Raw genomic sequence first — 24,922 nt, 5'->3', positions numbered from 1 at the left:
AATTACAATATTTAAACGCGTTCTTTTCTAGAATATTTTATTTAAAAAACAAGTGGGAGTGTCCTTTAAATCCTGGAAATCTAAATTTATAAAATATTTAAGTATTTGTGTCATAAATACTGATTTTCTTTTGGTACGAAACCTCGGTGCAAAATAACCGTTCAACTCACCGTTTAATACAAGCCACTGCGCCTTTAATGCGTTCCTCGTGAGCTCACATACTTCAGTCACGTGCCTGTCAAACCCCAGCAGCTCGCGCAGCCGTGTTCAAAACAACTAAGGAAGTAGCAGGAAGCTACATGGCTAACGAAAACTAATTGCTGTGGTTTATATAGCGTTTGTGGTTAAACGTTTTAGGTTAATTGCAGTTGCGCTGGTCGTTAACTTACAGTCTTCGCTCAGATTTCAGTTGCAGTGAGAGGGAACCGATAGTTGCTCACTTCTTAGCTTAAAGGCTAACGATCAGCTGTTGTTTTGGTCAGGGAGGAAGGTGGCTAACAAGCCAAACTGCATTGCATTACCAAATCAGTTCTCCGTATTGGCTATTCCGAAAAAGCAAAACTGAACTGTGTTAGTTTATGGCGACATGTAAAGCTGTACCCCCTGACAGATTTATCAGCGATTAGGCGTCAGCCCCGTGTGGGATTGATATATCAGAGGGGTGTGTGAGATTGAATTAGCAGCATTGCTTCAAGATGCACGACGCATATGAGCCTGTACCTATTCTGGAAAAGCTTCCTCTTCAAATTGACTGCCTTGCGGCCTGGGGTGAGTTGTTAACACTTTGGTCCCACGGTTACTATTTAATTTTGTGACACTGAAATAGTACCCCTGTTTATCGAACTGCAGTCTTAAGTTGTCAAGAAGTCATGAGTTTTTTCACCACTGAACGCAGGTAACATCTCAGACTTATGTGAAAATGTTATGTCTGAAATTAACTGACCGCATCTTTTGTACCGACTTCCTTACAGAGGACTGGCTGCTTGTAGGAACAAAACCAGGCCATCTCCTTCTGTACCGAATAAAGAAGGATGCAGGTATGGAGACCAAAGGGGATGTGGTTCCTTATCCATTTGGAGACCGGTTTACCTTTCTGTTGCACGCTTCAAATACCAGTTTAAGTAATTCTGATGAACACATTTCTTTTTTTATCTTAGGAGGCAACCGGTTTGAGGTCACACTGGAAAAATCCAACAAGAACTTCTCAAAGAAGATTCAGCAGGTATCTGACTTTTTTAGTCGCTTAACCGCAAATTTAGATCTTAATTAAAATTGTTTGCCTCTGTTTGTTGACCAGCTTATGTGTGTTTATCTCTTTAACTGTGTTTTTTTTCTCCAGCTTTATGTTGTCTCACAGTACAAAATTCTTGTCAGTCTCCTGGGTAAGTTTCTCTCAGCAATATATTTTTACAGAGTTAAAATGTCATGTAAAGCAAAAATTGGGGGAACCTTGGGCTTGTAAAGGCTTCAAACTAATATCAGTTCTTGATTATCATGACAACTAAACAAACCGATTTAAATATCCCCACAGAGAACAACATCCATGTCCATGACCTCCTGACCTTCCAGCAGATCACTGTGGTATCCAAAGCCAAAGGAGCCACACTCTTTGCATGTGACTTGCAGGTCAGTAATAGACCCCTGTTTTCTGCAACTCAGCATGTGGTAAGAGAGGGAAGATAAGACCTATAAGCTGTCAATTTTCCCCAGTGGTGACTTGTGGTATTGCATTTAAAAAAAAAAAACTGGACTATAATTCTAGAACAGAGGCAGACAGGACTTCCAGCTTCAAACAGGATTAGGTTCTTCTCTTTAAAAAAAAAAAAAAAAAAAATTTATGAGGTTTTTCCCATGATGTCTTAACTATGTGGACAACAGAGCAGCAACCTCCTAGGGAAATGTAGGGGGCTAAAGCAGAATAAAGACTTGGAAGCTAGTCTTTAACCTTTTTTGGTCTTGCAGTCAAACACGTTTTTTGTTGATGTGAGCTGGTGGTTTCTTTTAGTCCGGTATCCAGTTCTCCTTCTAGTAGTGGTATTGTTACTGCAGTCATATTCATGCACACATTGCTTCCCATTACAAATGAAAGTGAAAACAGTTTTCACCTGAATAGTTGTGTATACTGATAGACATACAGCTGCAAGTTTGTGAACCGTTTAAGACAAAAGTGAACTAAATTCTAAGTCTGGAGTTATTTGTGGCTGGGGAAATTAGAGTATAATGGCTTACAAGCAAAACAAAATCAAACTAAACATGCCTCGACCATTCATCCTACTTCTCACTGTTTTTAGTAGCCTTTTGAATGTTTTTTCACACAACTCACAAACTTTACAGAAGCAAATCGAGGACCAAGGTAATTATAATCCTCTGGATTTCATTGCCTTTCATCTGATGGCATCAATATGGGAAGTAAATCTGAGGTTTACCATGGTGCTGCTTACTAACATGACATTTTAAATTTCAATTTCTCTTTCAACACTTAACAACAGAAAAAAAGCAATGTGATTTCTTAGTTCAAGTCTGCGTGTGTCATCTGATTTAAGACAACAGTGGGTGTCTTGAAAACAGTAAAGTATCATACATATGGAGAAGTGACATGAACACAATTTGTATTTAATTGTGCTAAATATGTAAAAACCCTGAACATTTTCTTAGTTTTTTTTATACAGTAGCTGCAATATTTTGTCTTGTTTGTTCATCTGTGCTGGACACACATTTAGCCTCACATTTCCTCTCACGAAGTGTATATTTTGTCCTCAGCAAACCAGCTCAGGGGAGGAACAGCTGAGAATGTGTGTTGCAGTGAAAAAGAAACTCCAGCTGTATTACTGGAAGGACAGAGAGTTTCATGAGCTGCAGGTAATGTATACTGGACATGTGACTCACTATAGTGTGATTCAAGTTTAACAGTATTTTCCAGTGCTTTGACACATTTAGCCACTTTAATGTTTTCGTTTCGTCTGTCAGGGGGACTTTGCTGCACCAGATATTCCAAAGTCAATGGCTTGGTGTGAAAACTCGATATGTGTTGGTTTCAAGAGAGACTATTACCTCATTCGGGTATGTGTTACAGAAAAGGGGTGCAAGCAGCTTCTTTACTTTTCAACTTATGCGCTTATGCATTTATAACTTAAAATGATATTTCCAGCCATAATGTGTCTTTTTAAGTGTGGAAAAACTCCTTGTCAAAAGAAAAGAAATATCCACAGAAACCTTTCTCATATTTCACATCTTCCCTGTTCATCTCTGTGCCCGGTTTGCTGAGTAGAAGTTAGACTAATACCTGAAGGTGATCTTTTTACACCACTTTCTAGAAGCAGACAGTTATATAATCAGGTCCTGTCTTCTTTTTTTGTCCTTGACTTTGTGTTTATTTTAAGACTTTTTCCTTTATGCTTCTCTCTGTTGTTTTATCAGCTACATCCAGAAAGTCTGTTAATAATATAGATGTCTCTCCCTAATAGTGTTTTATTGTCTTTGTAAAGCACTTTATAACAGGCTCACAGATCATTTTAACACTGCTAGGATATTATTACTTTATTCTGAATCTCACAGACTCATTCAAACTGCATTTGCTGTCAACTAGATGGATGGCCGTGGCTCCATAAAAGAGCTCTTTCCCACTGGGAAACAATTAGAACCTCTGGTTGCCCCACTGGCAGATGGGAAGGTGGCTGTTGGGCAGGATGACCTAACTGTGGTGCTTAATGAAGAGGGAGTGTGCACCCAGAAGTGTGCCCTGAACTGGACAGATATCCCTATAGCCATGGGTAAGAAAAAGACACAACAGCTGATACGCTGTCATTGTATTTTAAGCTTTATGTCTAATGTAATCAATCAGCTTGTGAGAAGAAAATATATTAAAAATTTGTTGTCATGTATCCAAGCATGTTAAAAGGGAAAGAAGGAGAGGAAAACCCACACACCACCTCAAGCCCAATCCAAGTCTTTATTTATCTATTTCTGACTCATAATGTCTTTGCTAGAGTGTATTTGTTTTTGATATCAATACAAACTGACAGGAAAGTTAAAAGGGCACAAAGCTATCTGCAAACAAAAGCCAAAAATCCTCCCTCAATTCTCTGTGTGGGTTCATCTTCTAGATATCATACAAAGGTGTTTTGCCAAAATGTGTAACCCTGGCAGTTGTTTTACCCAAGTGAAAAACAACTGTGTTCACCTTTTGTTTTTTTCCCTCTTGGGCACTTTCATTTCACGGATTATATACAATAAAACCTCAGAAAAATCCAGAGATTTACAGAAACTAAACTGAAGCATTTCAATAACATGCACTGTTGTTTCCTTAAGTTTATGAATTCCTGAGGGAGAGCATCGATTGTTTTCTTCGAGGACATTGTTTTCTATAAATTTGATTGCTAACATTAACAAACTCGCCCTCCAAAATCCCAGAGCTTCACAGGCAAGAAAGGAAAACCTCAGCAGACCAAATAAAGAAGCCACAGCACTAAACAGTTTATTTTCTCGAGGTGACATTTAGCTTTTTTGTTTTGCTCATAAATTCTACAAAACAGTTGGCTTTAAAAATATCATATATGGAATGAAAGGTTGTAGTTGGCGCTGGATCAGTTGACCCTGAAGCATCCATTAGTAATGCTGCTCTACACTGAGGCTTGTTCTCTCACCTCTTTTCACTCCCCAGGTGTTTATATACCACTGCTGCACGTCATTACATTTTTGTCTTCTCGCTGCTACAGTCTGTGTTTTTTGTATCCCTATCCTTTTTCTTTTCTGGCACTGCTGGTAGATTTCTTCCTGTTAAAGGGGAGTTTTTTCTTTCCGCTGTCACTGAGTAGGGTCTCTACTTAATGATGTAAAGTGATTTCAGGTCACGTATTGTTGTGATAGGTGCTATATAAATACATTCTTTTATAATTCTTTTAGCAAAAGTGTGACCATAATCTGAGAATACTCTGTTTCCTAGTTGTTACATTTTAGGTAAGTCTTTCAGTTCTTGTCTTAATAATGGAGAGATTAATTAATGAACTTGGTCATGGCAGCATCTGTGTGAAGTTTTCAGAATGTCCATCTATTGTTTTATGTAAATGAGCCTCGTAAAGAAATGTATGTAGCCTGTGGTTTTCTGTAATGATAATAATAATGACAGTGACAATGATGATAATGATGATGTAATAGTAATAGTCTATTCTCTTGTTGCCACAGTGACTGGGCAGGTTTGTTCAGCAGTTTACAGATCAGTCAGACCTGTTGTCTAAATACTGCCATTGTTCTTATCCAGCTGCTGTGTGTCTTTTCTTGTCCTTATTCTTCCCTTCCTCCCTCGCTGTCTGAGCTGTGATGGTGTTTTCCACATGTCAGAAGACAAAGCTCAGTCTTAGATCAGCTTTTTTTATCCTGTGACTAAGACACCGTAGGTCTGAGGAACTTTGTGACAGAAGAGATGCAGATGAGCTTGTGCATTGTTTTGAAGGGTCTTTTTTTCTGTGCTCACTGGCATGTGGAAAGAAACATTATGAAGGGGAAATGAAGCCTCCAAGCAGTGGTTTCATGCAGTTTGCAATTTCCTCATTTTGAAATAGTCATCATAGTGACGTTGGCAAGCAGCAATAGAGGCTGAGAGCTGGTCAGTTTAGAATTTAGAAAAGAAGGCCTGGGCTTTTTGCTGTGAGTGTCATCCGTCCCATATCCAAACACAGGCTTGTCTTGATTGCAGTCTGGTTAGATTTCTTCCTGTATAGCCCTGAGGACCAGAAATCTCATCACAAATGTGGCCCCCTGCTTTAAGTATAGATATATTATAGATGTTGTGTGAAGGTCTTTTCACCTTTTATCAGATTTGCCCTCTATATGCCTTTAAACATCATGGCAACTATACTGTTAGCACTGCTTTCTTATTATGAGTTTACAGGTGTCGCCAGACACGATTTGGTCATGCTACAAGCAAAATGCTATATGCTATATATAATGCTATCTTGCCAAAGATTGGTAACATTTTGGTTGATCTGAATATTTATTTATGTTATTTTTTTAATGTTCCCAGAGCACCAGCCTCCCTACATCATAGCAGTTCTTCCTCGGTATGTGGAGATACGGACCTTTGAGCCAAGGCTGCTGGTGCAGAGTGTGGAGCTGCAGAGACCCCGCTTCATCACCTCAGCAGGGTGAGGCAGGCTGACCTCTGAAGTTTACTTTTGCATGGAAGTCTGATCATTTGCATCACAATCTGTTGCATTGTCACACCTTGGATTTATGTGTTTTGCAGTGTAAAAATATGGAGAATTGAGTGAAAACACTGAGTTGTATATTTCCATGCAATCTTACACTAGCTAATTGCTATGTTGTGTTTTAACCTTTCAGATGTAGTGTCATCCACGCTTTTAAGCCTGACAGTTCTTCTGTTATGATGTATTTTATTTGGGTATACTAAATGAGTAGATTATTTCTATATTGTATTATTTGAGATTAGAAAATTGAATTAGTTGTGTAATATTTTGTATATAATAATATCAACAAAATGTTTCATTATATGGCAAAAGATCTTGTGAAGAGGCTCTTTCTGGAAACAGAAACAGAAATATTTACTGGTGCAGTATTGTGTAAAAGACTGCAGTGGTATTTGGGCACTTTTGGTAGGTTTGATAATGAATGCTGGCCTTTCCTGATGCTTTCACACTGGCTGCCTTGTATAACATCATTTAACTAACATCCTCGCTTTCATCGGTTCTCCTGGTTTCCATTTCCCATGATAATGATGCCGATAATGGTGGTCCATCCTTTGAAAGAAAAACACTTTTGCTTCAGGCTTTTGTCTCTAATCTTGTTTTCTCCTCTTATCTTATCTTTTACAGGCCAAATATCGTGTATGTTGCCAGCAACCACTTTGTGTGGCGCCTGGTGCCCGTGTCAATAGCCACTCAGATCCGGCAGCTTCTACAGGACAAACAGTTTGAGCTTGCTCTTCAGCTGGCGGTGAGCAGCAAAACCACTCACGTTACTATTAAAGCCCATTATTACATTCCTGAGGATTCAATTTGTGCTTTAGCTCGAAGCATGGGACATTAAAATCACTTATCTTGATTAGGAGCAGCAAGCCGAAACAGTAAAAATGCTTTCAACTTTGGAGTTTATGGTTACCTTATTTAGCAATCTGGCTATCGAGAGACGTATCCGGGACTTTTTACTGTAGCGTGATGAATTCGTTGACTTTCTTTTTTTTCCTGCCAGAAGATGAAGGATGACTCGGATGGTGATAAGAAGCAGCAGATACATCACATCCAGAATTTATATGCCTTCAATCTGTTTTGCCAGAAGAGATTTGATGACTCGATGCAGGTGTTTGCCAAACTCGGCACAGGTAGGACTTCTGTCCATCCGCAGGGACACCTTTCCTTTTGTTTTCTGACAAACGGCTCAGCAATAAGCGCCTATAGCTGAGACGTCTTGAAAATATTTTGTCCACTCAGATGAAGGCATCTGAATTTTCCCAGTATGTTCTTTTTTTCTTGACTTAATTACATACCTGTTGCTTACTGTGCATATTGATGGAATCATTTTATACACATGATCACTGCATGTTATTACTTGTGCCTATATGAGAATTTATTATCGTGTGATTCTTGCTTTAATGGGCTTTAATTTCAGTTTGCACAATAATGTGTTATAAACATTTTACTGAAAACATAGTTTCCTTTAATCAATCTAGAAGAAGGTAAAAGTTCTAACAGTTATCCTCCTTTGCTCGGCAGATCCCACACACGTGATTGGACTTTATCCAGACTTGCTCCCAGGTGATTACCGGAAACAACTGCACTACCCCAACCCTCTGCCTGCTCTGTCTGGGGCAGAGCTGGAAAAGGCGCATCTCGCTCTTATTGATTACCTCACACAGGTAGGTGTGTGTTTGTGTGTCAGAGAAAAGCGGAAAATTTCATGGAAGTTCGATAAGGTTTTTGCTTTTAAGGAGGTCTGGTCGCATTTTTCTTTTAAACAAACCCTGATTTTTATTTTTTTCTGTCCTCACAGAAACGAAGCCACCTTGTGAAACAGCTGAATGACTCTGACCCTTCTACGACGTCTCCTCTCATGGAGGGCACGCCTACCATCAAGAGCCGCAAAAAACTCCTGCAGATCATCGATACCACCTTGCTAAAATGTTACCTTCACGTAAGACATATTTAATACTTTTAAGATAGCCATCTCAAGCAGTTTAGGTTTCACATAAATGAAAGCCCGCACACACTAAGCAGGGGCAAATATTGCATGAAGCTGGCCCTTCACGCCTCAGACCATAGTTTAACTTTAAAGAACAGCTTGCTATTGTCAGCAAGCCTACTCCAAATGTTTATACTTTGCGATACCAGTTATATCAGCTCTGACAAACTTGGCTGCTTTCACCATCCATTTACAGTAAAAGGAAGTGATCTCAAAAGTAAAATTTGTAACTGGTTTAGACAGCTAAGCAGACAAAACTCTTCAACGAGTGACAGGTGTATCATCTTCTTTATTAAGATGTTTTAAAAATGTAAACCTGAATGAAATTAATCAACATTTTTCCAGACACTCACTTATGTTTCACCATATAAAGAACAGCAAACAGACTGTAAACATATGGTGTAAAGATGATGCATTAGACATAAACAGTGTTATGTAATGTCACAAAACAATACAAACAAATACAGGCATTCTTTCACAAGCACAATATAGCTGCACATCTGATGGAATACAACGCAGGCAAAGCATAATAAAACATAAAGCTGCTTAAGTATGCAGTCCTGTATCGGAAATCACAAGTACCAGTACCAAAACTGATCATTGATATTCTTTTAAGCCATGTCAGCAACATAAAATACTGAGTGCTTTCCAAAAACTGACAAAGGATGGCTCTACTCTCAATGACAATGACTGTGAGCACATGTGATTCACTTCCGTTTTCTCACTAGTAGAAACTGGCAGCAACATTTGGCAACTTGATATGTAGCCATAGGGGCTACAGCTACAGCTAATTGGCAGGTTTAAAGTAACTTAAGACAAACTGGATCACAGTTCAAAGCGGTGTTAGTTTGACTGTCATTGAGGCGTGACAGCTGCAGCACTGTGGGTCCGGTGTTGATTGAGTGAAGTAGGTACCTGGGAAACCAAACAAAACTTTGAATTTATTATGCAAACTTAGTTTCAGTCCTCATTTATGGAGAAATGGTAACTTGTGTTGGAATGTGGGATAACATGTATGTAAGCAAGCTTCTCTGTTTACTGCTTGGGCTTTGCATTAGCAGCTTAACTGTCTGAATTTACCTTAAAGTCCTCTGCAGCTAGTTTAGTATGAGTGCGTGTTTGGGATGCCAGGAATACATGCCAGATTGCTTAAATAATAAATAGCAAGAGAAACAAAAACAGTGATTTGCTTTTTATCCTCACCTCATCCAGACAAACGTGGCTCTCGTGTCCCCCCTTCTTCGTCTGGAGAACAATCATTGCCACATCGAGGAGAGCGAGTATGTCCTGAAGAAGGCTCACAAGTACAGTGAGCTCATTATTCTCTATGAAAAGAAAGGCCTGCACCAGAAAGGTAACTGTCAGGCTGCTGACCTTTAAATCCTAAAATCTGACAAATGTTCCATGTTAGAGGAGCTTTGTATTATTAGGGTACTTGTTTATTATCTTCTTCTGATAATGATAAATGAGATTGCTGTATTCATTATTGATGTCAGGTAAAATATTTAAAACATTTTTTCTTTTTACACACTGTGAAAGTAAACAGTCTTACAAACAGAGTATAAAGCATGGATCCTTTCATGTGTATTTGCAGGGAGAGGTTTCTTTGGAATAACAACTTGAATTCCATTTGATTAAGTGTGATTTAGATCGTAATAATTCAAGTGAAATGGATAAGATTTATACACCTTCAGCTGTGTTTGACTCCTCTGGAAAACTGGCAGGTATCATGCTGTTGGTTCAAGTGAGAGTTCAAAGTCAAGTCATTTCTCTCTCAAGCTTGTCGACCTGTTGGTTGACATTCTCTTTTTAAAACTGGGAATAAGAGAGGATGGGTTTTTCGGGGTTTTTTTTCCCCCCCTTGTTTTCCATATTTTTATAATCAAGAAACACAGCTTGAACAATGGCTTGTTGTACACCGAACCTTCAGTGTTTGCCTTTAGTTGGTTGATGTCCATCTTTGAGAGAATTCAAATTACTGTCAGTGTTTAAAACATGCAAGTTAATTTTCTTTTTGTCTCTTTTGACATGATGCGTATACACTTGTTTAAAATATAAGTGACACTGTGAAATATCTTTTGAAATGAATGATGTTAGAAGTGTGAATCGAATTGATGAGCTGCAGAGAACAGATATGTCAATGAGCTGAATAATGACTGCCATCACAGTTAAAGTGATTTGTCCGTGTGGTTTATCTGTTGCAGACCTCAGCATGACAACTGAATGCATAATAATAAAATGCAACGAGACATCTGTTTCCAGCTTTGGATGTTGTGTTTGGAGTTCGCCATATAAGTGGCAGCTCATTTGATCACAGATCTGCTCTGCTTTTGTCAGCGGTCTTGTCATTACCTCCCAAACACAAAAGCCGTTGTGAGCGGAACTGTTTCAGTATGTTTAAGTTATAAGCTGTAGCTGTATTCTGGTGTGGTTGCACAGATTATCTCAGAGGAGGTTTCCTGCATGAGGTCGGCTGGCCATCCTTGTGAATCAGAGCTGCCTTAACGCTCTTTGTTTCTGCTGGTACTCTGTGGCTGTTCTCACAGAGAGTGAGTCTGGTTTTAATTGGCCTGCTGCAGTTTGGGCTTGTGATGTGATGCTGCTCAAGTCTGCCTCTCTCTGCATCTGCCAATTCAAACCAGCTGTTCCTAAACACAGATTAACACTTTGCATATGCCTCGACCAATTTCTGTTGGTGGAGGACTTATGTAATGCAGAGTAGATCACATCTTGTTACTTTCACTCAGGCAGACCTCACTTTTGTTCTAGTTCCTCTGTTATTCACCTCTCGTTACTTTTTCTCAAACCTGTTTACACTCTCGCAGCTCTGCAGGTGCTGCTCGACCAATCCACCAAGGCCAACTCTCCACTGAAGGGCCATGAGCGAACAGTGCAGTACCTCCAAAGACTGGGTAAGGATCAACAGCTGGCTCAAGCCTGTTAAATTTGTTGATGGGATTTTGGAAAATTCTCAGAGAAAACATTTGTGTTGATTGATTATGGATGTTGGATATAACTGATCTGCAGTGATTTGCGTGTCTGAGATTAATTACATGGGAGCGTTTTAAAAAATTCTATTATTTTTATTATTTCCTTTGTGTCGCTATGAAACTTTACATCTATATACCGTTTGCTTACTGGGTGTTCAACAGCTAAATTGCTGTAGTACTTTTTGAATTTCTATGAGGTGAATAAGGTAATGACTAAAATGGTTACAGAGTCTCGCGTAGTGATAGATTAATAATGAAATCCTTAAAATTCTTTCAGTAATCTGTGTGTAAATGTTATTTTAAACTCAACAACAACCCTCTGAAACTGTGGACTCTTCCAGCTTCTCTGGGACAGTTTAATTTGCTTCAATTAGCTGTGTTTAATTATTGGCAATTAAAAAAAAAAAAAGTCCATCCAAAACAGCTTTACTCAGTTATAATTATTATTATTATTATTATTATTATTATTATTATTATTATTATTATTATTACAAATGCAGGACACAGAAGTAAAACTCATTTGTTGTTTTGTGCAGTATTGAACTTGTTCAGTTGTATAAATGTATTCATGTTATTGCATTGGAGTCTAGTCAAACAGTATGTTAATTTTCTTATAATTAATTATTCCCTGAGGTCGGAAATGCTTACAGGCTGATTAAAACCTAATGATTTGAGTTGTAAGTTAAACCCACTTAGCCATCTTAAAACCTCTGTGCACACAGGAGCAGAGAATCTGGGTATAATCTTTGAGTTTTCTCCCTGGGTGCTGAAGATGTGTCCTGAAGATGGCCTGAAGGTGGGTACAACATTTACATGCATTGCCACTACTTTCTTTCTATTACCCAATGGAGTAAAAACCTGTCTTCCTGCTCAGATCTTTACAGAAGACCTGACAGAAGTGGAGTGTTTGCCCAGAGACAAGGTGCTGCAGTTTCTAAAGGATGGTTTTAAGGAGCTCGCCATCCCATATTTAGAGCACATCATTTACGTGTGGGAAGAGAAGGGTCCAGAGTATCACAATGTGCTAATCCAACTCTACCTGGGCAGGGTTCAAGTCCTCATGAAGGAGTACCTCAAGTTGCTGCCTAAAGGTATGAGCAAGAATAAACCTGAGTACACTGAGTGTCTGGGCATAAACAAGTTTTACAGTTAGCCTTTTTTTTCCTGTTAGACTATGAAAATAAGTTACGTTGTGGGCACATATCACATTGATAAATTATTAGTTAACATACACAATAACCTCCTTTTGTTGTGGAGAAATGTGGAGGAGTGTAATTGTAGCATCAGAGTAGCAGGGTGATGTGACCTTGGAGCTTTGAAGGCTTTCTAGCAAACCTGCCCTTTAAAAGTGAAGTCAACTTCAAAAAGACTCTTTATTTTTTAATTGTATTTTAGAATTTTCATTTGATTTCATTACCGCACTGCATGTGGATTCACTCTGGCTCTTCATGCAGAGAGTATTCTCTCACTGCTGTTGCAAATAAAGTCTGTGTCAGGACTGATTATCAGGTCCATCCATCTCTTACTCTTGAAACACCTTTTAATGCGCCTCCAAGCAGGAATGCTCGTTAATGTGCACTCTGTTTAAAAACAAAAACAAAACCCCAAAAATCTTAAAAACAGCTAATGAAATTTAAAAAACGCTATCCTTGGGCCAGCTATTGCTGCATTTCATGATAAACTGGAATGCAAGCACACACAGCCCTCAATATTAAAGAGTTTCTCGAGGCTTATTGTGATCGTCGGGTACAAGGCTGGGAATATATGTGGTTAAATATATTTTTACTTTGGGCATATGATAAATCATCTTGATATTTACCTTTTCTGGAATTTAATAATTTGGTTATTTATTTATTTCATTAATATAGTTATAATTTGTCAAAGAACAGTAAGAAAAACCCTCATATTACTTCTTCTACATCACAAGCGATCTAAAACCCCCAAAATGGCATTAACCACTGTAGACAAATATGAAGAGCAACACCCATTCTAAAAAATAGAAATAGCTTGTTTTTTCACAGACTCACCAATTATCTGAACATCTCTGTAATAAAATGCTGTGTTATTGTAGGGGCTTCAGCTGTTCCTGCGGGGAAAGAGAACGGTGAACTGGGAGAGTTCAGGAACAAGCTGTTGACTTTTCTGGATATTTCTACATGCTATGAACCTGCCAGACTCATCAGTGACTTCCCCTTTGATGGTAGGATGTTGCTTACACTTAGATGACAGGTTTTATCTACTGTTTGCTTGGCAAGTACAAATAAAGACGTGAGTTTAACTATGCCATGATCCTTGACTTTTGTTTCCATGTTTAAGGCCTGCTGGAGGAACGGGCTCTGCTTCTGGGTCGTATGGGTAAACATGAGCAAGCGCTTTTCATCTATGTACACATCTTGAAAGACACCCACATGGCTGAAGAGTGAGTATTCCTGCACAACTGAAAAGTAACACCAATCAACAGCTAATATGACAGATGTTAAACTGTCAAAGTATGTCCTGACTCAGTCATGAACTTAGGTCATTTCATGAAATCATATTTATATGCATTTTGGATTCCATAGTGTAATTCAGTTTTGTTTATATAGCGCCTAATCTCAACAATAGTCACTGTGAGGCACTTTACATCACAAGGTAAAGACCCCACAATAAAACAAAGAAACCCCAATAATCAAATTACCCCCTGTGAGCAAGCACTTGGGGACAGTGGGAAGTAAAAACTCACTTTTAACAGGAAGAAACCTCTGGCAGAACTAGGTTTGGGAAGTGGCGGGCATCTGCCACCACAAAGAACAAAAGGGCATACTGTGGAAGAGAGTCGGATTATTAATAACTAATGATTACATGAAAAGTGGTGTCTAAACACATAGTGAGTGAAAAAGAAACCCTCACTGATCCAGCCCCAACTATATGCTTTATCATATAGTTAGGGCCTTGACTGTGAGTAGTGGTTTACATATTTGGCCCAACAAGTGAAGGGTTCTGGGCTGATCCCGACAGGAGGCACAAACCCCTTCGGGGTTGCATGAGAAAGGGCATTCGGTGTTTAAAAACTTGCCAAATCAAATATGCGCCGCTGCCTGAAGGGTGACGCCTTGTGAATAAGGGAGCAGCTGAAAGTAGCTCTATATTTAACAGCATTTTCTGCAAGGCAGAGCCAGTGTAATTACCTGCAGTGCTGTGTTTGTCCAATCAGTCAACATCATAGCACTAAAAAGAGCAATTTTGTATCATCATGCATTTGCTAATGTTTTTCTGTGTGCTCTTTGCAGATACTGTCACGGACATTACAACAGTTCAGTGGAAGGAAATAAAGATGTAAGTAGTTTTCAGTGTAATTCTAGGTTGTTGGGGTTTTTTGGGGGGGTTTTACCTCTTTTGTTGAGTTTGTTGTGTCCTCCTGGATTTTATTAAAGTTATGTTTATTTTTTTATGACCACATATTTCAGTTTGTATTCTTTGCTGCCTTCTGATAAGCGCATTTGTGTTCACAGAACATGCTATACAACTATAATGAATTATTTATGCTACAAGGAGCATTGCCAGCTTTACAAAAAAACATTTTTTTTTCCAATTTTCTTCCTCACTTAACTAGAAGTGACAGCTGACATGACCGCATGCTGTTGGCCTGTTTGTCTGCCTGTCCTGTTCTCTTGAATGCCTCTTTAAATTTATGTATGTTTGGCAGAAATGTTCACTTGGACTCGAGGATGAGGTGCTTTAAGCGTTAGTAGTCAAACCTCATGAAACAGGTTTTTGGCCATAACTTAAGGTGCTAGTTTATGACACATTACACTAAAATGTCTAACAGGATGAAATGAGCGAGCGCTGCCATTTATTTTCAGAAGGTCAAGGGTCAGTTTGACTGACATAATGCTCATAATTCAAGATTGCAACTGAGTGTCAGATTGGGAGATCATGAGTATATTTTACATTAGGTCAGATACTAATTTGGTGTGGCTTATCTTTGGTACTCTCTAGTGCAGTCAAAACTAGACTAAGCACATTACTAACAGCTGTATTTCTGCTCTGTAGGTTTATCTTTCTCTGCTGCGAATGTACCTGTCACCTCCTGACGTCCACTGCCTGGGGCCAATTAAGATGGAGCTATCTGAGCCTCAGGCCAACCTCCAGGCAGCCCTGCAGGTCCTGGAGCTGCACCACAGCAAGCTCAACACCACCAAGGTACACAGTGATTGCATAAGCAGGGTATTTCTCACCAGAGTGACTCACTGCTGCCTAGTCTCTGGTAGCGATTCTGTTATTTCTTTGTATAGTATGAAATGTTTAACAGCATCAAGTCAGATCAGGCTCTGTTAGTGTCTAGTGAGGCCATCAGAGTATAGTGACGGTAATTGAGTTTGAATTTTATGAGTCCCTTGACATAAAATAACTCCACTTTGCTTCACAGTAACTCATAAACATCTCTCTCAATCAATTAAAGTATTTTCTAACTCAATCCAGGACAGAGTCGGCCTGTTTAGGCTGGATTAAAATTAGGTTAAAAAAAACTAACTGCTTTAACAGTGACATGCACTCAGTGACTTACACAAAATTAATAATGTGACATTTATAAGAAAAAAGAAAGAAAGCAGCCACTGAACAAAATGCAGATTCTTTAAACATTTAGTTTGTTTATAGCACAAAATGAAAGCCGCTCGCACTGCTGGGGGTAATCAAGCTGCTGCCTTTTGACAGAAGGATTCAGCAAAGCAGAAAAACATGTCCAACAGAGTGCTGGTCTCCCCTGAGAGGCATCTGTGGTGAAGTTTCTAAAACTTACTTTGTGTAACTTGTTAAAAGACCTGCACCCAAAACCAAAATAGCAAAAAGTTAATTAAATAAAAGATGTTACACTGAAAAGTGGCTCGTAACCCATTTTGCTTGTCAAAATATCATTTCACAATCCCCCACTCACTCCCTCCAAATGCTGCGATGTGAAGAAAATTAATTCAGAAGACATATAAGCTGGTGTGGGTAATGTATTCACCTTACATGTGAAAGATCCTTGTTTCAGTTCTTGGAGACACAAAACCAGCCTTGGGGGTTCACTAGCTTGTGTACTCGTAGTTCCAGTTCCAAGCCTAGATAAATGCATCAGAAAGGGCATGAAGTGTAAAATCTGTGCCAAGTCAAACATGGATCCATCCGCTGTGGTGACCCTCTATGGGAAATAAAGGAGCAGCCGAAAGTACCTACTTGGTGTTGCAATACCTTTATAAAACCTATCAAATCTTGCCAAAAACTCTTACCTGACGGGGCAGGGATAGCTCAGTAGGTAGAGTGGTCGCCCCGTGATCGGAAGGTCGGGGGTTCGAATCCACTGAACGGCTACCCTGAGGTAACCCTGAGCAAGGTACCGTCCCTACACACTGCTCCCCGGGCGCCTGCTTAGTGGCTGCCCACTGCTTCACTGAGTGAATGGGTCAAATGCAGAGAAAAACAAGTAATTTGCCCACAGGGATCATTATTATTATTATTATTATTATTATTATTCATTTTTTATGATGATACTATAGAGATTTCAGTTGCAGTTCTTCTTCATAGGGGTAATCATAGGGGTAGGGGTAGAACATACTTCCAAAGATTTTATGCTGGATACCCTTCAGCATCAGTGCAACCTTTTCTGTTTAACCAGACCTACAAGTGCCCATGCCTGGGTTACTGGTAAGCTCCAGTATAGTTATTTATGCTGGGAATAGCAATTTTTTTTTTTCTAAGATTTGTACTTTAGTAAGGTTGATAGTGGTTTGATATGATTTCAGTTGAAACATTATCTTGACTGCAGCTCCAGTTTTTGGTTTTTTCTGAACAATCCAGCTAACAGTTACACAAAAAACTCTTAATATCTTAGCACGAAGGAGAGGAGGCGTGGCTTTTCAAAGGCCTCTTTGTCTCTGTTAAAGTTTAAACACATAAATCAAGCATGTTTGTCTGTTCTGGGTTATGTTCTTGTTATAAAATGCGCCCGAACAGCCTCTGTTCTGTCTGTGACTTAATGAACATGTGACTCTTTGAGAAAGGCACTGCTGATTTCAGATCACAGATATGTTAAATTATCAGACTGTCAAGAGGAACACTGCGGGTTTATGAGCACGTTTGGGGTTTAGATCCCGCAGACCAGAGCGCTCCATCTCATCTTTCTGTGCTGCACACCCTCATCGGCTTTACTGGCACCCTGCTTTCATTTCCCATGGATTTTCTCCCAGAGTCTGCCTTGCCGTGACAAGATGACAGAAAACTTTATGCAAAACATCTGATGTGTTTTTTTGGGGGGTTTTTATGTCACTTTTTCATTTTTTCACTCACATGCTTGCTATTTAAAATAGATTTCATTGTACTCCAACGAAATGAAAATGAACAATTTTAATGAATAAGAAATCGGCAAGATAAATTTACTCAATGAATGAATGGTTCTATAGATACGGCCTTGGCGATGTGGCTCTTCCAGGAAATATTAAGGGTGGCACGAAGCATGCAGTTTTGGTTTCTATCCAATTTCTTGCTCAGCAGTTTGTTCAAGGGCAACAGTAGAGACTGACTGAGCAGGATCACATCAACACATGACTTAAACACTTTAAGTCTGGCTAACTTTTACTCAGAGCCTTCTACATCTTGGCAAGATGCTCCCTAAGCTTGACCAATTTGGCAGTTAATGCCTTAAATGATTTCAATGTAACTACTGAGGTATTTCAAGCCTTCTATGCATTTGATGGTAGATCTGTCCTTGGTGAGTAGAATAAAGCAGTCGGCCGGTGAATTGATATTAGTTTGAGATTTTAAGGTGGACACTGGTTCCCTGGGCAGCACTTTTGACTTCATGTAGGAAATCATGTGCATCTTCAATCTTGGCTTCTTGAAAGCAGATGTCACTTACAAAATTGAGGTCCAGAAGAACCACAGCCAGATGCTAGGAGCTTTGTCTTCCCCTCAGTGAGACATCAGTGCAGTTGACCACCTTACAATGCACAAGGCAGGAAGATCTATGGAAACACTTTAAACACAAAAAATGTAAGTGCTAGTGGCATCATTGAAGGGTAATTGATTATCGTAAAGACTTTGCTTTATTTCAAAATTTGCATATTATTTAAGGTTACTGCACAGTCTGTTATTGCACGTCTCTGTTTAATACAAAAATACAGTTATGCTCTATGCTAGCTGTTTGGGTTTAACAAGGCAATTTGTACTAATTGTATTACATTAAATCAAGCAGGAGGACAGTAGAAAAACTAGACCTTGATTGTGTTTAGTTTTTCTAAACGGTCACGTAAAAGCACGCAGGAGATGTAATTTAGTTGTTGTGAAGGAGGAGAAGATGCAGTTAGAAGTTTGGAGGATATCATGTAACACAAAGTGGGACAGCAAATTAGTTTTTCCAAGAGAGGTGATTTGATTTGCCGTTATGACTTTGAAATGATGAACAAGTATGTAATAAAAAGTCTAATGGATTTGAAAATGACTATTACACGTCACTGTCATTGCTGCTTTTGAAATTTGTTGCCCCACAACATGAAAATTACCAGCACTGCTGTTTATAAAAAGTATACTTTTCAAGTCTATGTTTGCCATTTAGTAATCCACAGAGGTCCCTTATGCCTTTGAAACCTTTTTAAATAGCAAGGTGTGGTCAGTAGTGTTTATCAAGCTGGTGTTTTGTTTTTCTTTTCTTTACTCAGGCCATCAATTTGCTCCCAGCAAACACTCAGATCCGTGAGATCCGGGTTTTCCTGGAGAGCGTCCTGGAGGAGAAGGCTCAGAGGAAGCGCTGCAACCAGGTGCTGAAAAGTCTGCTGCAAGCCGAATTCCTCAGGGTGAGTCCTGGAGACCGGGTTCACATAATGACTTCTGAATTTTAATACTTAAGTTTCTTTTTTGTGCGTGTGTGCCATTAGTAAGAATTCATTGATATATGCTAGCAAGGAATTTAGGCCTCTGCCCTCTTCCTTAAAAGATTTTTTACTTTAGGCTGACATCTGAGAAAGAGTCCAGACATGTTCAACAACGCCTGAGCAAAGCAGAGGTGTGCATGTCTGAGAGTTTTTCAGTCCCCCCATCTTTAATTAGATTGTTTTCCTACTTTTTTTTTGTTCCCAGATCTCTCAGAATATTTAGAAATTAGTTAAAGAATATTTTTTATAAATTGTAACATCAATAACACAGTGGACAGTCAAAGTTTGCAACAGTTAATGGCTAAAAAGACATTTTTCAAACTTGTCAAATGTGTTTTCCAGTTAGATTTTTCTCATGAACTCTTACGTCATTCTCCATTTCTTAGAGTAGTTATAATATTGCATTTCTTTTTATTGCTTTTATTGTGTTTGCTGTGCTTTATTAGAAAATCACCTTATGAAAGTAGGATTCATTTCAGTAGCAGTAGACTGGCCATGGGCTGCATGTCTGTAGTTAACTAGATGAGCCACATTTCCATAACACTTATCTTCTGTCGGTGGCCAGTTTTTAAAAAGACACCGCAAAGTTAAATAAGGAAAAAATCGATCTTTTAAAAATTGTTTCCTTTTAATCAGAATCAAACTAAAACTATGATGTTGTCAGATCTCTGCAAATCAAAAGGAATTACTTTTAGAATTACTGGTTTTATAACCAACAGTAGTTTTGCTTGATTAGCAGACACAAACGGCTTGTTTCCACATTAAACTTAACAAATTAATTTAAAACCATATCTGTGCGCTTTCTGTCAGTGGCAGGGCAGATGGTCGCATTAGCAGCGAAACAATACCTGCTACAAAAGATGAGCTTAAAGGGTCACAGCTGACATCAGTTTGCAAGCTAATTAGCATCACATTAAACGGCTTGCACACATGCGTCCAGATGTCAATTTAGTGACCTTAAATGCTGGCCTGGTTCAACCCTTCAATATTGCTGTAGTAATGGAAACTGCACAGTGAGTGCAAATTCAATGCAAGCAACAGCACATGTTTGTTTACTTTTCCTAATTTATATATTTCTTTAAGACATTTTTGTCTCCTTGCGATACAAAAAAAGTATTAGGATGATTGCGTGAGTTATTAAACTGATATCTCAAATGAACAGAAATCTTTGTGCTACATATATATTTTTTAATATTTACATTTCATATGCTCGTCTGTCATCTCCAGAGCTATTTGAGAATTAATCATGAGGTCCAAATCTGACAGGTTGAGCTGAAGTGGTCTCCAATCCAGAGTGTTAAATAAACAGGAGCTGTAGAAACACTGGCAGAAATCGTCCCTTCAAATCATGTCCACGATTTGATTTCTTGTGCATTATTTCTTCAAAGCGGGAGAGTCCATGCTCCTTCATCCGTCACGCTATATTTTTGAATATTTGTGCTGAAATGATGGACGACAGAGCGTTCGAGATGGAGGTTTTGTACCTTTCGAGTGACTGTGCTGCAGAAAGCCGATTTAATGTCTGTGTTCCTGTCATTTGATTTCAGGTGCAAGAGGAGCGGATCTTCCACCAGCAGGTTAAATGTGTTATTACAGAAGAGAAGATCTGCAGAGTCTGCAAGAAGAAAATAGGAAATAGGTAGGACTGTCCTGTTCAGATTTAGCATGCTGTTGTTTTATATTTACTTGGTTTTCAAATTTTATTTTTGTTTCACTGATTTTGGGTTTTTTCCTCCATTCTTTTGCTGAAAATTTGAGTATATGACAAATATTTGAATCTTAAAACTGAAAAGTGAGATGATGTATTTGCTTTATAGGCACATTAACTCTCACTGATATGGGGTTATGTATTGTTATATGCACTTTTATTAATTTAGTTGTATTTTCTTATGAGACTTAAGCTGCTTTTAATACCACGTACACATAGCTAACTCCTTCAGCTTTCATTTAATGCTTGTTTATGTGCTTGTAACAATCAGTAGTAATTCATTCACACATCTATTTATCTTCTCTTTCAGTGCATTTGCCAGGTATCCCAATGGCGTGGTGGTGCATTACTTCTGCTGCAAAGACCGCAACATTTGCCCCGCTGAGCAGTAATATCTCCTTCTCAATAGAAATAATAAATTGCCCTCCTTTCTTCGACTCCTTGGACATCTGTGAACTAGAAATACACGTGGTAGTTGGAAGTGCTTAGAATGGGACGCTTTTGTCCAAAGCACGTCAGAGGATTTTGCTTGCAGATGATTTTTAACCTGAGTTGACCTCCCGTTGTCACGCCCAAACCACAGAGCAGAACAGGAGCCGAAGATGACTTTCTCTCTCTGTGCATGAAGTAGCAGTAGGAATGCCCAGGGTCGGTCAACAGGCGGGGAGGGAGAGGGAGCGAGGTAGACGTTGACATTTGAAAAGCATGTGTCGCTGTAACGCTAGAAGGGATTCACGGCTCTACGGTACACATTCCCTCTGAGGAAAACGGACACTATTGACAACTGTAACAACAGAAGTTGTGCATGCACTCACCAGGAGATGATTACAAGCCTGGTTTACACAGTCTCCCTTCCCTCCTGTTGCGCTGTGTTGGCCTCCAACACTGCTTCACATGCCATATAGACTCTGCAGGAGTACTGGTGAATGCCTTCTGCGACTCTGAAGATTGTCTCTCATGACTTGTTATTGCAAGTGATGGTACTTACTTAAACAGCTTTACAGCACGTTTGTGGTTTTTGTGTTTTATTTAATCATCTGTTGCAGCTAACATATTTTCCCCGTTTGTTTTTTACAGTTTAAATATTATCGCTCTAAATTCACTCTCCACTGTTTTAATGTCTCTTTTGTCGTTGTTGTCTTCTTTGTCGTGGAATTTTTTTTTTTTTATTTAAACTTTGTAATGCTTGAGGAGCACTCGCCCAGTTTCTCTCCTGGTTTGCTTCACCTGTGAGCCACCGCATTGAAGCCACCTGCCTTATACGGTCTAGGCCTCCCTCGTGCCGCTGTGACCCGTCAGGGCTTGATTGCAGTGCGTCCTGTGGGTTACAGGGCGCAGCCCCCATGGATCTTCCTGCTCAATCTGACTGGGATCTTTGAGAATTTGGGAGCTAGGTCTATGCCGTGTGCTCTTCCAAAGTTGTTTTTTTCCTGAAGAGAGAAACTGTTTCTGTCAGGGTGTGCCGTTGCCACGGGAGATGATCAATAACATGTGATGTGTAGCTTTGATGTTGTGGTTGATTTAGTTGGTTCAGTGACATAAATTTCTCTCCAACTATGTTAATAATATTTTTTTTCTAAAGAAACTTTCCAGGCAGTGTTTGTTTGGGTTTTTTTTTTTTTCTTTGTCATACATGAAATTTAATATATTTGGGTTTATTAAAGGCTTTCTTTGCTGCTTTGAAGACTAATGGAATAACTGATGTAAATATTATTGATTTATGCCCTTTGCTCTGACCATGAGTCTCAGCTTAGCTACTGTAACTTTGTTTGTTTACTTATAAGGCTGTTGCCTGGTTTGCTCTAAGACAGATTAAGTGTTGTAACTTTGTCCTGTTTGTTCATGTTAACTCGGATCTTTGCTTTTCCATTGCAATAGTATGTTAAAATGACTGTTTGCTGTCCACCTGGGAGGTATTTAATGAAAGCAAGGCTCCCCCAGTTTATCATAAATAAAGTTAAAGCAATGAATGTATGTTATGTTTTGTTTTGTTTTGGGATTTTTTTTTCTTGGTCCGTGTTGTCAGTGACACTGTTGTTTGGATTTCTGGATGACTGGAAGAAAAAAGATCTTTCTTGTCATTTGTAGCATTTTCTACATCCCTTCTTCCTTGAAATATCTCCTCTTCTTCTGCTTTTAGAGGTTTGCACACATTCTCTGCTAAGACTGTTTCACATTTTTGTTTTTTAAGTATTGTTTTGTGGGAATATTTGTACCACTGAGTGTATACTGTATAAAGACTAAAAGGGTAGATGACATATTTCTCACTGAAGTTATTTGTTCCTGAAGAGCAACCCAGCAGGTCGGTGCCGTCTGTCTGTTTGGCTATAATCAGTAATAAACTTGCATTTCCACTCATGTTTGTGCCTGTGTGACAGCAACTCTCAACACCTGCAGTGCACGTATTCATTATGCAGGTGATGAATCTTTTTAGTGCTTGGATTTAGTTGATGCAGGAAGCCAAAACTATATTGTCACTGTGGAAAATGTCATCAGACTCTTAAGTATAAATTATGTGTATATGTGTGGGATACAGCTACCAATAACTTACCAGCAAAAATGGGTTTGTTTGAATTTATTTACTTTTTATGTTCAACATCTAAATTTTGACTCTGCATAATTCTGAATTTTTGTGGCTTACACCAGCAGTCTCCAACCTTTTTTATGCCACGGACCGGCCTTTAAGGTGTCGCGGACAAATACAACAAAATAAAACCAGTACCGGTACCAAAAAAGAAAAGATGTATTAAATACACACAGGAAAAGACCCAGGGAAACCACGTTAACAATAAAAAAACAAACAAAAACAAAAAAACCCTGAAAACCAACAATTTCACACCCGAGCCTCAACTCTCGCGGCCCGGTAACAAACGACTCTGGGGGGTTGGGGACCGCTGGCTTTCACCACTACTGAATCAATTGATTTACCAGGCAGATTATTAGGTACAGCTGTTCAACTGTTTGTTTGTTTTAAACACAAATCAGTCAGCAGTCAGGCAGCAACTCGGTGCATTTAGACATGCTTTATTGATAAGGATAACCTGTTGAAATTCAAACTTTAATCGGCGGTTGGTGTCAGACGAGCTGGTTTAAATATTTCAGAAACTTCCTGTCTAATGGGACTTTTCCACACAGTCACTTTCAGGGTTCACAGACAACGGTCTGAAAAATATTCAGTGAGCGGCAGTTTTCTGAGTGAAAATCAGAGGTCAGAGGAGACTGCATTGAGATTAAAGGAAGGCAACAGTAACTCAAATATCCACTTGTTACAACCAAGGTATGCAGAAGAGCATCTCTAAATCTACAATATGAATGAAGCAGATTGGCTACGGCACCAGAAGACCACACCAGGTCCTACACTTGTCACCTATGAACAGGAAATTGAAGCCGCCATCCTCATGGATTCACCAAAACGGACAATACAGGGTTGAATAATCTGATTGTCAGTTTCTGCTGGAATATTCAGATGGTCAGGTCAGAATCTGGCATAAACAACATGAAAGCGTGGATCCATTCTGACTTGTACCAACAGTTCAGGCTGCTGGTTTTGTAATAGTGTGTATGCTGTATGTTCTTGGCACACTTGGGGCTTCTTAAAGCCAACTAAGCATTGTCCGTCCATGTGGCCAGTGTACCCTGATGGCTGCTTCCAGCAGGATAGCACACCATGTCACACAGCTCAAATCATCTCAAACTGGTTTCTTGAACATGGAAATGAGTACACAGTATACAAATGGTCTCCACGGTCACCACATCTCAATCCAAGAGAGCAGCTTCAGGAAATAATTGTTCTGGAGCAACTGTGTGTTATTTTTCAAGCAGAATTCAGATTTTTCTTAAAATATTTGACTATTCAATTTGTTAACTCAGTAGCAGTTTTAACTGTTCACCTTTACTTTTTTTATTCTGACATTTCCATTATTTATGAACCAATTTAAGAAAAATCTTCTATCAGAAATATAGATATACAGGTAACATGCAGACTGGATAATGAGCTCATCAGTTATTTGTTGTTGTTGTTGTTGTTGTTTTTAATTTACAGCACTTCCTCTTCCCGCTTTCACAAATAAAGAAAAGTAGCTCCTCTCCTTATCTGTTTGCGAACAGTCAGCCATCCCCATCTCATCTGGAAGTCCTTTCCCAGATAG

General features: G+C 39.1%; 1 protein-coding gene across 2 annotated transcripts; it reads left to right on the top strand.

Annotated features, from left to right (window-relative positions):
* Positions 1-264: 264 nt before the first annotated feature.
* On the top strand, positions 265-23,132 carry vps39 (VPS39 subunit of HOPS complex). Of its 2 annotated transcripts, none has more exons than XM_031736990.2 (24): positions 265-768; positions 972-1,037; positions 1,158-1,222; positions 1,340-1,382; positions 1,532-1,626; positions 2,761-2,859; positions 2,968-3,060; positions 3,587-3,770; positions 6,020-6,140; positions 6,828-6,948; positions 7,207-7,333; positions 7,725-7,867; positions 8,002-8,142; positions 9,403-9,544; positions 11,016-11,102; positions 11,903-11,976; positions 12,055-12,271; positions 13,252-13,380; positions 13,497-13,599; positions 14,450-14,495; positions 15,213-15,362; positions 18,854-18,988; positions 20,614-20,705; positions 21,085-23,132. In XM_031736990.2, exons 1-24 carry the CDS (start codon positions 696-698, stop codon positions 21,164-21,166), a joined length of 2,628 nt encoding a protein of 875 aa, XP_031592850.1. In that variant the 5' UTR covers positions 265-695; the 3' UTR covers positions 21,167-23,132. The 2 variants fall into 2 exon arrangements, with proteins under 2 accessions (XP_031592850.1, XP_031592849.1); XM_031736989.2 differs by having other exon boundaries at positions 696-768; positions 7,204-7,333.
* The last annotated feature ends 1,790 nt before the right edge of the window (positions 23,133-24,922 follow it).

Source organism: Oreochromis aureus, linkage group 19 (assembly GCF_013358895.1).
Source record: "Oreochromis aureus strain Israel breed Guangdong linkage group 19, ZZ_aureus, whole genome shotgun sequence".
In the NCBI taxonomy this organism is placed as follows: Eukaryota; Metazoa; Chordata; class Actinopteri; order Cichliformes; family Cichlidae; genus Oreochromis; species Oreochromis aureus.
This window is presented reverse-complemented; position numbering and strand designations above follow the sequence as displayed.